This window comes from Lathyrus oleraceus, chromosome 4, assembly GCF_024323335.1.
Source record: "Lathyrus oleraceus cultivar Zhongwan6 chromosome 4, CAAS_Psat_ZW6_1.0, whole genome shotgun sequence".
Lineage (NCBI taxonomy): Eukaryota > Viridiplantae > Streptophyta > Magnoliopsida > Fabales > Fabaceae > Lathyrus > Lathyrus oleraceus.
In genome coordinates, this window is record NC_066582.1 from 345166876 (window position 1) to 345180544 (window position 13669).

Here is a 13669-nt window from a genome sequence, read left to right on the forward strand (position 1 = left end):
AAATAAAAATAATAATAAAAAAATAAATAAAATATAATAGAAAAACTTGGACTTAGACCTCTCTCATTTGAGCCCACAAAGCCATGAAAATCAGGTTATAAAAGAGGGAGATCAGACAGAAAAAGGAAGAGAAGCAAAATACTCTGAGGTTTCCTTGAAACAAAACCCTTGACAAAACCTGGAGAGAAACCTGACAGAGAACTCAGAGCAACCCCCAGGCAGCTTTGAAAAATTCAATCTGACTCACACACTTTCATCTCACGCAAACCCTAACATTGCCTTGCAAACCCAGTCGTGCCATGTGATTTCAACCGGTCTCTCCCATCAGGTTTGCCTCATTCCCATGATTTTATGCTCTTAATTTGGATCATCTGAATGTATGAGGTATGATGGATGAATTTCATTATGTTTTTGCCCACGGGTTTAATTATGCATGAATGGGTGAAACCTATGCCTTGAATGTTTAATCACATGATTTCTGAAATGTATGCCACAGGGTTTGAGGTTTCTGAAACCATATTGTTATCCATGAAAAAAATGCTTATCGTGTTTCACTAACCCTTTTGTTGAGTTTTTGTGAGGGCTCACAGACTCTTGCAGAGATGGTTTGCGTGGTTTTCCCACTTTATTTGTGGGATACCCCCTGGAGGTTCATTCTGATTACCTGTACTGACTCACCTTTCTTTGATGGCATCAGCTTGGGAGATCCCTGGGTTTCTTACTTCTTTAATTGCTGTTACTTCGGATCTTTATCCGTGTGGTACTTTTACCTCTTTTCCGCATTTTATCGCTTTCTTAGCTGGAAGACCTCGATAGGAGGCATTTGTTTTCTTTTGTTTATTTACTTCTGAGCCCCTTGTTGGCACATTTACTTTACACATGTTTGTTTTGTATGTGTTCGTATCCCTGCAGGTAGCGCGGTTCCTTCGTCAAGGACTGCCTTTTTGCCCTTGAGCATCCCAAACCCTAAAACCCAAAGCAACACGTTAACTCCTTCTACTACAGGCGAGTAAGTCTCCAAAGGTCGAGCATCCGGTAGATTGCGTAGTGACGTCGTTCGTCCAAAACCCAATCCATAACCCCATAGTTAGCCGAACTACGTTTTGCTCTGATTCTCAGGCCAGATGAGATACGTAGGCATAAGACGCGATGTCTTAGCGAGCACAATTACCCTTAACCCCTAGGTAGCCGAGCTACGAAGACTCTGATGCTCATATTCAGATGAGATACGTATGCAGTGGATGCGACATCCACGCGAGTCATTTTCATTTAACCCCCTTTTTTTTAAATAACACATTAGATAAACCCACACCCTTTAGACAAGAACTACAAAAGTGGATCCCGTAGAGTACTACGGATGCGTAGGGGTGCTAATACCTTCCCTTCGCATAACCGACTCCCGAACCCAAGATTTGGTTACAAGACCCCGTCTTGTCCTTTCCTTTTTCAGGTTTACTTCGAGCGTTTCCTTTCCCTCCTTTGGGATGAATAACGCACGGTGGCGACTCTTCTGTCATTTTCTTTCGCCGGTTGTTTTTTCGCGCACTGTATTTTTCAGGTTGCAACAATTGTCAAATATGATTGACATATTTGACTTTGTATTTACCAGGGCAGCCCCGGACCATGTTGACAGATTTCCCATGCTCGGGCAATGGGTTCTTCTTTACATTAGGACCTACGTCCTTGAAACACAAAATACCACATCTCACAAGGTCTTGAACCTTGGCCTTTAGTGGGTAGCAATTTTCCACGTCATGTCCGGGAGCACCGGAATGATAAACACAATGTAATTCGGGCTTATACCACCACTGAGGGTTGGTAGGTATAGCCGGTGGGTCTCGTGGAGTAATCAAATTCCTCTTTATCAAAGAGGGATATAATTTTGCACATGTCATAGGAATAGGATCGAAGGTGACCCTCTTCCTCTCGTAACTTGTACTGGCTTGATTACTGTTTCGAGGCTGGTAGGCCTGCTGTTGAGGATGGTGATGTTGTTGTTGATATTGCGGATGTTGTTGTTGTTGATTATTGTTGTGATGCTGATATTGCTGATTATCTCTGAAAATAGGTGTTATGTGAGCCACCTGATGCTGGTTACCGGCAGAACGCACGGTCTTCCTCCTCACTGAGGGTCTTCTTGGTTTAACCACTAGTACAAAAAGAATAATATAATTTGTAAATTTACACCCGTTTTACAAAAAACGGGTGTCAAAAGCAAATTCGGTGGCAGTTTTGTAAATAAAGTCTTATTTTGAATTTTAGTACGTAACAATAGACACCCTATTTTTAAATAACGGGTGTAAATTCAAATATTATTTATTATCAACTCTATATTACACCTGATATTCAAAAAAAGGGTGTAAATTTAAAAATAAAAATAAAATATTCGTGCCTTAAACAATAACTTTTATTATTCTTATTTGTTTAATCTTAAATTTTCTTTAAAAAATAATAAATTTTAATATTAATATATAACAATAGACACCCTATATTTAAAAATAGGGTGTATAATTATAACAATATAAATGACTAAATTTATATTAAACCCGTTATATTAAAATAGAGTGTAAATTTTGGAATATTAATATAACAATAGACACCCTATATTTAAAAATAGGGTGTATAATTATAACAATATAAATGACTAAATTTATATTAAACCCGTTATATTAAAATAGGGTGTAAATTTAGGAATCCCTAAGTACAATTTATCATTACCGCCTAAAATATAACCATGACTTCTCATGTTCCAAATTTCCTTTTCATTTCACATTTTAGAAACTTTTCATCATCGATGAAGTGCAAGAAATAGTGAAAAAGGAACAAAGAACGTGATTGCTCGGAAATCTTCACAACCCACAACGGCTTCATCATTCTTCTTTATCGTTTTCTATACTCTCTTTTACGCTGCTTTGGATATTAAAGTTGATTCATTCGTTGTTGTTCTTACTTTTCTTTGCTGGGTTTCTTCTAGTTTCATCGTTAATTCCATCAGTTACGAAAGCTACTTTGGATATTACGCTGCTTTGGACGATCTTTACGAAAGCTACTAGCAGCTGCTCGACGACTCATCGAAGAAGGTTTTTTCATCTCCATAGAAACATAACGCAACATCAACAACGGGTTATTGATTTGCAAGTTTGAGACAATCAGGTAAATCTTTTTCCCACTGCCTCTATAATATTTGAACACATGGTTGATTTTGAATGTTGTGTTAATTGTTTTGTGCATTGGTTGTGTTGATTGTTTTGTGCATTGGTTCTGTTTGGAATTAACATTGAAACAGTTTTTGTATATTTTCGTATGGTTCTATTATTCTGATCTCTTTCACAGATTGTGTAATGCTGAAACAGTTTGAGTATGTTTCAGCTTCTTGTTTGATTTTCATTTAAAATTGTAGTATCAATGTTATGATTGAACGTTTAGGGCATTTTCCGCGAGTTCCCAAGCCCAACGACAATTCCAAGATGGGATTTTCATTGGAATTTGCTGGCATGCTTAACAGAGCCTGCCTGTTCTTTTATATTAGGATTGTTGGATTTGTCGCAAGCCTGCTTAACAGAGCATGCCTGTTCTTTATGTTCATGAGTCTGCATATGGTAAGCTATTTGGTAAGCTATTTGGTCTATATTCAATCTTGAAATCGTACCCCAGAAATTTCTGTAACCACGTCTGTTGTTCAGAAGTTTGCAGTGATTGATCCATCAGGATTTTTATACTTCTTTGATCTGTTCTAGTAATAAACTTGTTTCCCAACAAGTTGTGTTTGAACTTGGCTAGTGCTTCTGTAATTGCCAATAGCTCTCTGATGTAGGCTGAATGTTTCTACATTCTAGGTGCTAATATTTTTGAAAAATAGGTTATAGGGTGTCCATTCTGAACCAACACTTCCCCCACTCAAATGCCCGATGCATCAGTCTCCAATATATGGTTATAAGAATTTTGGCAATGCCAACACGGGCTGCAATGGAATGGCATCAGTCTCCATTGCAAAACTTTCTCAATTATGCAGACACTATTATAGGTAACTATATTTTGTGGAGATGGATTTAAATAGCTTAAAGGATTAGCCAACTGAACAATTCTGATAAACAGTTATGAAGCGTCAATATGGATACAACCTTACCTAGTGGAGCAGTAACCAACCCCGTGAACGTCTAGGACATCCGAGCACCAGTGCCCAATACTTTCTTTGTAGGATTCTATTTTCCGTGCCAATCTATTTAAGCTCAATACTTTCTTTGTGTGGCATTTGCTTCTCTGTTGAAAGATGAAAACTACCTAGAAGTTATAGTAATTGTTTAATTGACTGCAATATGCTTTGATTCATACTGCGGTTGAACTTTCCTCTTCATCCATTATGAAATACTGATGCTTCAGAATTAAATTAAATTTACTTTTCAATCACCCAAACAACCAAGCTAGGGGTTGCCTTGTGTCTTTCCATATAGAACTGTTTCTTGGTAGGTTTTACACTCGCAGCCATAGTATTGCTCAGTTGTAGTTGACATCAGCTAAAATGTACATGCCTGATATGAAGCTAGAGTTTTATTGTTATAAGTTTGTAACCATTTTGATTTCCAGTAATGAGTTGATGAAACTTGAAATTTTAATCATGAAGTACTGCTTATAGCTTGTAAGTAGTTGTTTGGCAAATTGCTCTTTCATGAACTTTCTATTTCATAACCATGTTGTAGTGTTACTCTCTAAATTTGGTTAAAGTAGTATTATTCTGATAAGGAATACTATAATTGTGATGTTTCCACAAAGTCTGTCAGAATTGCGAACCAGATTGCTAAGTGCACCTGCTGCATTTGATTTGGTTTTGTCCTCCTCTGCTATTTGCAATAAATTTTCCAGATGAGGAATCGACCTCCTCAGCTCTTCATACAACACATCATTGTGGTAAGCCACATTTCCAATCTAAACTCAGGTACGGGACAGCGGATTAAAAGACATAGAAAAATTATAATTACAACACATACTCGATATAGGAAAGCATAAGGGTGATGGTATATGTTCTAAAAACAGGGAGGATATAGTAACCATTCTACATAAGTTGTTGAGTGTTAGTAACACACTAACTAGTTGCACAAGAATTTAACAAAGCAAAACACTATTGGCACTTTAATTTCTTTTTCTTTTTGTCGTTCTATCTTTTCTTTCATATCTTCTGCTATTATATTCGGGCATGCAACTACAGTTAGATACCTCACTTCCATTGCTATCATACGTAACTGCTTCATCGTTAATAAACTCATACTACAAAAGAAATTTTAAAAGACTTTCAAGAATGAATACAGGGAAAGTTAGAAGATGGGATGCATAATGAACCTCTCATGAATAAACTAATTAAAATGCCTTCACTCCAATGATATTGTTCTGGTCTGCATAATGAATCTCTCATGAATGAATACAGTGAAATACTTTACCTGCTTATATGAATTTGGGCCTTTGCCATGCCACATGAATTAAATATTCCTGCTGCACTTAAGGTCACTTCAGATGTAGTTATCCAGAAAAATTGCAGAATTTCAAGTGTACGTTAAATGAAAAATATTGTTCTAATTAAAATATGAACTCTATACCTTTCTGCCTTCAAAATTTGACAATGTAACATCATTGATGGAGAGCAACTGAGAAGCTGTTAGTGTCTGACTTTGAATGTATGCTGGTTTCCATGGAGGAAGAATATTCATAGTCTCACTATGAAGCATTAAAACTACCCAGATATTTTCTTCTGCTTCATTGCAGCAGCCTAGAAGTCTAACAAGGTCACCATGTTGAAACTTATAAATGACCTCCACTTCATTTAAAAGGGAAAGGTTTTTATTATCTTTTCAACCTTAAACAATAGTATTTAGTTTTCAGTTTGGAAATTAGAACCAAGTGTTTGTTATAATTCAGCGTTGTTCGCTAGTTTTGCTTCTGAGTTTGTAAAATTAGTTTGCTAACTGTGTTTTTAGTTGTCAATTTAGTTGTCACTAACTTAACACATTTATGATCAAAATTATGGTTTCCTCACAAGACTAGTTGTATTATTTATAAGAAACACTAGTTGTATTATACTTGTAAGTGCATCTTTTAACTACAATTCTTTTTGTTCTTTACATAGTTATGGATCGTAGTTGGATGCAAAAAAATCGCCTATCCGAGGAGTATAAGAAAGGAGTGTTAGAGTTTTTGAAATTTGCTGAAACTAATCTTCCTGAAAGTAATGGAAGATTTCACTGTCCTTGTGCTAAGTGTGTAAATATTGCACCTTTAGAGGCTCACATCGTATGGGAACACTTAGGAGTTAACGGGATTTGTCAAAATTATACAAAGTGGATATGGCATGGTGAATTGTCTGACGCGCCAAAGGCCTCTCCTAAAGAAGAGTTTGATGTAGAGATGGGTGATCGTCTAGAAGATATGATCCGTGATATTGGACAAGACTCTTTTCAACGGGCAAATATACATGATACTCTTTGCAATGACAGTAAAATCCCTTTGTATCCAAATTGTAAAAACTTCACACGACTGTCGGCTGTGCTAAGATTGTTCAATTTGAAGGCGATTAATAGTTGGACAGATAAAAGCTTCACACAATTGTTAGAGTTGTTGAAGGAAATGTTACCGGAAGAAAACATGTTGCCGAACCGGGCCTATGAGGCAAAAAAGATATTATGTCCAATGGGTATAGAATATAAGAAAATACACGCATGCCCTAATGACTGCATATTGTATTGGAAAGATAATGAAGAGAAAGAAAAATGTCCCAAGTGCATGACATCACGCTATAAGAAGAAGAGTGATGATGAAGGTTGTGATGTGACCACAAAGGGTCCTCCAGCAAAGGTGTTATGGTACCTTCTAATTATTCCAAGGTTTAAGCGATTGTTTGGTAATTTAAATGATGCGAAGAATATTAGATGGCATGCAGAAGAAAGGAAGTGTGATGGAAAAATTCGGCATCCAGCCGACTCTTTGCAATGGAAGAAGGTTGATACTTTATTTCCAGACTTTGGCATTGAACCAAGAAACCTTAGGCTTGGACTTTCTACTGATGGAATGAATCCATATGGTAGTTTAAGTAGTAACCATAGTTCATGGCCCGTTCTCTTGATTATCTATAATTTATCTCCTTGGTTGTGCATGAAGAGGAAACATGTTATGTTATCTATGATGATTTCTGGACCAAAACAACCAGGAAATGACATAGATGTTTATCTAAGCCCGTTGATTGATGACTTAAGAAAGTTGTGGGATGAAGGAATTGATGTATTTGATAGTTTTTCAAATGAAACTTTCAAATTGCGGGCTATGTTATTTTGCACCATCAATGACTTTCCAGCTTATGGTAACTTGTCTGGTTATAAAGTTAAGGGGCATAAAGCATGCCCTATATGTGAAAAAGATACATGCTACCATCAATTAGAGAAAGGAAAAAAGACTGTTTACCTTGGACACCGAAGATTTCTTAATCATAATCACCCATATCGAAGATTGAAAAAGGCTTTTAATGGATATCAGGAGTATAAAGTTGCCCCAAAGGCCTTAACTGGAGAAGAAGTCTATCATCGGGTGAGGAACATAAGTGTTAGTTTTGGAAAAAAACAAAAAAAGATTACAAGTAATAATATATGGAAGAAGAGTTCAGTGTTCTTTGACCTTCCATATTGGTCCAGTCTTGATGTAAGACATTGTATTGATGTAATGCATGTGGAAAAAAATGTGTGTGATAGTGTAATCGGAACACTTCTTAATATTCAAGGTAAGACCAAAGATGGTTTAAATTCTCGTTTAGATATGGTTAAGATGAAAATAAGAGAGGAGTTAGCTCCTCAACCAAGAGGTAACAAAACCTATTTGCCACCGGCGTGTCATACATTGTCAAAAGAAGAGAAAAGAAAATTTTGCCAGTGTCTACAAGGTGTGAAAGTGCCAAATGGATACTCCTCAAATGTCAAAAGTCTCGTGTCAATACAAGATCTCAAACTAATTGGTTTAAAATCTCACGATTGCCACATTTTGATGCAACAACTACTACCTGTGGCTATTCGTGGCATCTTGCCAAAAAATGTCCGACATGCCATAACTAGATTGTGCTTATTCTTTAATGATATTTGTAACAAAGTGATTGACCCTGATAAATTGGACGAGATGGAAAACGAGTCAATTATTATCTTGTGTCAGTTGGAGATGTTTTTTCCTCCTTCATTTTTTGACATCATGGTTCACTTGATTGTTCATCTAGTTAGAGAGATTAGATTGTGTGGTCCTGTTTATTTAAGGTGGATGTATCCTTTTGAACGATACATGAAGATATTGAAAGGCTATGTGAAGAATTATTATCGTCCTGAAGCATCTATTGTTGAAAGGTACATCACAGAAGAAGCCATTGAATTTTGTACAGACTATTTGTCAGATGCAAAACCTGTAGGACTACCCAAGTCTCGTCATGATGGAAGATGTGACGGTAAGGGTACACGTCTAAAGGTTAAGCATATGGGCGAAGGGGAAGTTTTTCAAGCACATTTGTATATATTGAATAACACTGACGAGGTTCATCCATACTTGAGTACACATCAAACCATTGTCAAAGCTAAAAACCCTCGTATGACTGAAAAATGGGTGTTGAAAGAGCATAACAGAACATTCTCAAAATGGTTTAAAACCAAGATTATGAATGATGATAATGCTTCTGATACATTAAAGTTTCTAGCATACGAGCCTAGCTTTAATGTTTTATGTTGGAGTGGGTACGATATAAATAAGTTTTCTTTTTGTACAAAATCACAGGATGACAAGAGTACCATGCAAAATAGTGGGGTAATGATAACAGCTTCTTCAATGCACTTTTCTAGTTCAAAGGATAAAAACCCTGTCTTGGCATCCACAGCTTACTTTGGCGTTATAGAAGAGATATGGGAGCTCAATTATGTTAAGTTTAAAGTTCCTATTTTTAAATGTAAATGGGTTAATAGTAACAATGGTGTGCAAACTGATGAATTAGGATTTACATTGGTGGACCTTGATAAGGTAGGATATAAGGATGAACCTTTTATCATGGCAGCTCAAGCAGTACAAGTATTTTATGTAAAGGATCCCTCGAACACTAGGTGGTCTGTTGTCCTCCAAAGAAGAAACATGAATTATAGTGATGAAAATGAAGATTCAACTCTAGACATTGATCACAATACTTCTTTTTCAACACAAAGGCCTTATTTTAATGATGAAAATGAAGTTGATGATGTTTATGCCATTCGTTATGATCATCAAGAAGGGATTTTGGAGGATAATAACAAATAACCAAGAAAAACCATCTATATTTTACTAATAACTATATTTTAGTTAATAAATTGTTATTATGTTTATTATTCATTTTAATTTTAGTTTTGACTAATATTGTTTTCTCTCTAAACAAGAATTATGGATAAACCATCTAGCTCTTCACCAAAAAAAAAGAAGACTAGAGGTGTCACAGCATTGCTACGTTTCATTGCCAAACTTCCTGATGGTGAAAAATACCAAATTGATTTTGATCCTGATACCTTCCAACCCATTGGTCAGTATGCTGCAAAGTTTAAAAGTTATTTGTCATTCATTGCACGTAGCAAGGTTAGTATAAATGAAAAGCAATGGAAAAAGATAAGCGATAAGTTGAAGGACGTGTTATGGGACGATATCACGGTATGCATTTTTAATTAATTATTTTAAAGTTATTATCTATAATTGCTTCAATTACTAACACTCCTTATGTTTTGAAGTGTAAGTTCACTTGCCCCACTGATAAAGAATTTAGGAAGCATTGGTTTGTTTATATGGGGGAACGATTGAAGCAATTTAAGACATTGCTCTCAAATGTCTATATATTTGGGAAAGGAGATAAGCATGGAAATACAACTCCATTTGAAAAGTATAAATTTATCAAAGAAGAAGATTGGGATTTGTTTGTCCAGACTCGACAAAAAGAAGATTTTCAAGTTAGTTAAATTTGTAGATTTATTTTTATGTTATCTAAATTGATTTGGTTTTTGACGTTTAGTTTAATGTGATTTATTTGTAATAGGAGAAAAGGCTAAAAGGAAAGACACATGCATCAAAGAATATCCACCCTCATATTTTGTCTCGTGGTGGTTATGAAAAACTTAGGGCCACCGTAATGGAAGAGAGGAGGAAAAAAGTGATTGAAGAGGCCAAAGGTGATGAAAGTTTGATGGTTGACCCTCCCGAACTAAAGCGATATGAGGCATGGTTGATGGCTCGACAGAAGCCATCGGGAAATTTTACATCTGAGGCAACAAACTTAGTAGCATCTAAGATTGTAAGTAATAAAAGATTTATTGATAAATTTAAATTTCATTCATAACTTAGTAATCATTTTACATCATTTTTATATGTATCTAAATGTTTTAGGGAGAGTTAGTGGAAAAAAATACACAAGGTACTATTGTCTTTGAAGGGCGTGACGATATCTTGACTGTTGCCCTTGGAATAAATGAACACCCTGGTCGGATCCGCACTGCTCCTAGGGGTGTGGGCTTTAAGAAATTCTATGGAAAAAGTTCACGCTCCACCTTAGGAGGTGTCTCTCAAGATGACCTTCTAGCCCACCTTCAAGCCTTGGAGCAAAAAATGAATATAGATTTCCAACATAAATTACAAAAACATCTCCAACAACAAAGAACAGAGCTCCAACAACAAATGCAAAAAGAGATGCAAGAGGAGAGAGCTCAAATCCAACAAGGAATGAAACTCCTACAACAGATGCAATTGGAGCTCCGCTCCGAGAGGCCTAAAGAGATGTTTATAAAAGAGGTATGCGTAACTGGATACAATTAATCTACTAAAAATTAGAAAAAAATTAATTTAATTAATGTTCACTTGATACAGCATGTAGAATCTGTGGGTACGAGCACTAACGGAAGTTGCTCAAAGGTTATGACTACTGAAGATTTAACTAAAAAAATGGATGCTTCTGAAGATTACCTCAAAAAGATTAACAATCTCAAGGAAAATTCATTCTCTCTAGATTTGGATCATGAAACAAGTGAACTCTCAGTTTTTATTGATAGGGTGGATCTTAATGAATTAACTTCCGGTATTAAATGGCTATCCACATCTATCTTGTCTTTATGGTGCACGTAAGTATCATATTCTATTGTTAGTTATTTTTTTTATGTATCAAATATAATTAACATTTGTTTCAAAAATTTAGATATCTACATCGCATGTGTATCTCCAAGAATTTCAACAAACTATTTGGGTTTCTCGATCCAAATAGGATACTAGTTCACACAAAACCGGCCGAAGTTATTCAAACATACATACAAAATAAGTTGGATGGAGAGCCAAAAAAATGTTATTTAGGACCATTGCTAAATAGGTAAGTACATGTTTCCTTCAAGGTTTTATCGTTTTTCATATGTTATTTTGTAATATTTAAATTTTATTGATTCTAACACTTTTTTTTTGTAAATTTACAGCAATCACTGGCAATTGTTTGTCATTTGTCCTGAAGATAATATTATTTTTTGGTTTTGTTCATTAAACAGATCTCCTAAGAAAAATATTAAGGTCATATTGGAGGGGTAAGAAGCCTAAATAGAGAGATATCATTTATACTAAATTTTTGTACACATAGTCTTTATATTTATAACTTACTTCGTTGACAACTCTTTTATCAGAGCTCTAGAAGGTTATCATTTATTAAGAGGTATTAAGAAGAAGAAGCCTAATTGGAAGAATATTATGGTAAGATTTGTTTTACTATATTGTCGTTTCTTGGAATACTGGTGTGTTGGCTTGATTTTTTAGTTCTTGAAAGATACCATTTATAAAGAGGTATTAAATGCCCATATATCTTGATTATTTATATTATTATAAATGAGATAAAGAAAAAGAAAATTCCGATTTTATAATTGCAAGTGATATATTTGTAAGTTATCATTATAAACATGTAGTATATTTATTACTGAATTGCACTTATGGTGATAAAATTATAGTTGTACATGCTCTGAACCAACTAAAATTGTATGTGTTTCTATGTCGAGCGAAGAAAGTTAGTGTTGGTACAAATTTTGTGAAAAAGGAAAAAAGTTTGTGATGTTGTTGTTTTTGGTGGCTTTAATGTAACTAGGAGTTTATATGCAGGGGCATCAACAAGATAACGGATGGGCATGTGGATATTATGTCATGAAAAATATGTTTGACATTATTGATGCTTGTATTGTTGAAAGATTCAATGAGGTATTTTATATTACATATATTTAATGAAAAACATGTAAATTATTGTTTTAACATGTAGTTGTTTAATTTATTATATGTTTGAACTTGCCGATATTCACAGACACCTCATCATATGAAAAAGAGTCAATTGATCACATCCGACAACTTTGGGCTCAATTCTTTTTGCAAAAGGTTGAAGAGCAAGAGAACCAGGAAAAGAAAGATTTAATGACAAAACAGAAGCGATTAAAAAAAACTTATATATAGATATATTTTTGTTCCATGAATGATTTATTGGTACAAGTTACATGAACAAAGTGGTTGAATTTTTTTCTTACATGAATACAATTTTTGTTGATGTATGACTTGGTGCAAGATTCTAAAGATTAGAGAAATGTTTGTTTTGGTTATTTTTGTTTTTTATTGAATATCCAGGAATATATAAAAATATTTGGTTTAATGAAATTTCAAATAAAATATTTTTAAAAAAATTGAGATATTTTACACCCTTCATACACAAAATAGGGTGTAAATGTGTTAAAATTAAATGTAATTATAAGATATTTTACATTTGATATATCAAAAATAGGGTGTAAATATTTGTCATTTTACACCCGTTTGAATTATAATAGGGTGTAAATTCGTTTAACTTCAATGTATGTAGGTGACAATTTACACCCGTTTTATATTAAATAGGGTGTAAATGTCCTAAAATTCAATGTATATATCTACCAATTACACCTTTTTTTATCTAAAACAGGGTGTAATAGGTGACAATTTACACCCGTTTTATATTAAATAGGGTGTAAATGTCTTAAAATTTAATGTATATATCTACCAATTACACCCTTTTTTTAAATCTAAAATAGGGTGTAATATATTCTCTTTTTACACCCGTTTTAAAACGGGTGTAAATTCTTCATACATATCTCACCCTTTGAATTTACACCCTATCATAACGGGTGTAATATGTATAAAAAACGGGTGTAAAATCTTCTTTCCGCACTAGTGAACATGGGAGGTCACATCATGTGCCTCGCCATCTTTCTTCTTTCCAAACGTCCCATACCATTTGGCAAAAGAGCCTTCTTCTCTTGTCAGGCGCCTTTCCCGGACTCCCTCTTCCAGACGCATCCCTATGTTCACCATCTCGGTGAAGTCAGAAGGAGCGATGGTAATCATCCGCTCATAATAAAAAGAACTCAAGGTTTTCAGAAAGATCTTGGTCATCTCTTTCTCCTCCAACGGGGGCACAATCTGTGCTGCTACCTCTCGCCACCTCTGGGCGTACTCTTTGAAAGTCTCCTTGTCCTTCTGGGACATAGCTCTCAAGTGATCCCTATCGGGAGCCATATCCACATTGTACTTGTATTGCTTGACGAAGGCCTCGCCAAGATCATTGAAGGATCGGATGTTCGCACTGTCCAAGCCCATGTACCATCTTAGGGCAGCACTG

The 13669-nt window shown here is 35.1% G+C and overlaps 2 protein-coding genes across 2 annotated transcripts; both read left to right on the plus strand.

The window, feature by feature from the left end:
• The first annotated feature begins 6117 nt into the window (after positions 1 to 6117).
• LOC127137361 (uncharacterized) lies at positions 6118 to 9294 on the plus strand. Its single transcript, XM_051063830.1, has one exon. The coding sequence runs from the start codon at positions 6118 to 6120 to the stop codon at positions 9292 to 9294; it is 3177 nt and encodes a 1058-aa protein (XP_050919787.1).
• A 368-nt stretch (positions 9295 to 9662) lies between these two features.
• Positions 9663 to 12442, plus strand: LOC127137362 (uncharacterized). Its single transcript, XM_051063831.1, has 9 exons — positions 9663 to 9968; positions 10055 to 10309; positions 10402 to 10803; positions 10879 to 11129; positions 11204 to 11371; positions 11472 to 11576; positions 11673 to 11739; positions 12139 to 12234; positions 12335 to 12442. The coding sequence occupies exons 1-9, from the start codon at positions 9807 to 9809 to the stop codon at positions 12440 to 12442; spliced, it is 1614 nt and encodes a 537-aa protein (XP_050919788.1). The 5' UTR covers positions 9663 to 9806.
• Positions 12443 to 13669: the final 1227 nt, after the last annotated feature.

Bases quoted from the DNA above. Each gene is read 5' to 3' on its own strand.
- LOC127137362 (XM_051063831.1), top strand. From the start codon at position 9,807: ATGGGGGAACGATTGAAGCAATTTAAGACATTGCTCTCAAATGTCTAT. The intron at 11,577-11,672 runs GTAAGAAGCCTA...CTCTTTTATCAG, and splicing joins ATTAAGGTCATATTGGAGGG to AGCTCTAGAAGGTTATCATT. The intron at 12,235-12,334 runs GTATTTTATATT...CGATATTCACAG, and splicing joins TTGTTGAAAGATTCAATGAG to ACACCTCATCATATGAAAAA.
- LOC127137361 (XM_051063830.1), top strand. From the start codon at position 6,118: ATGGATCGTAGTTGGATGCAAAAAAATCGCCTATCCGAGGAGTATAAG.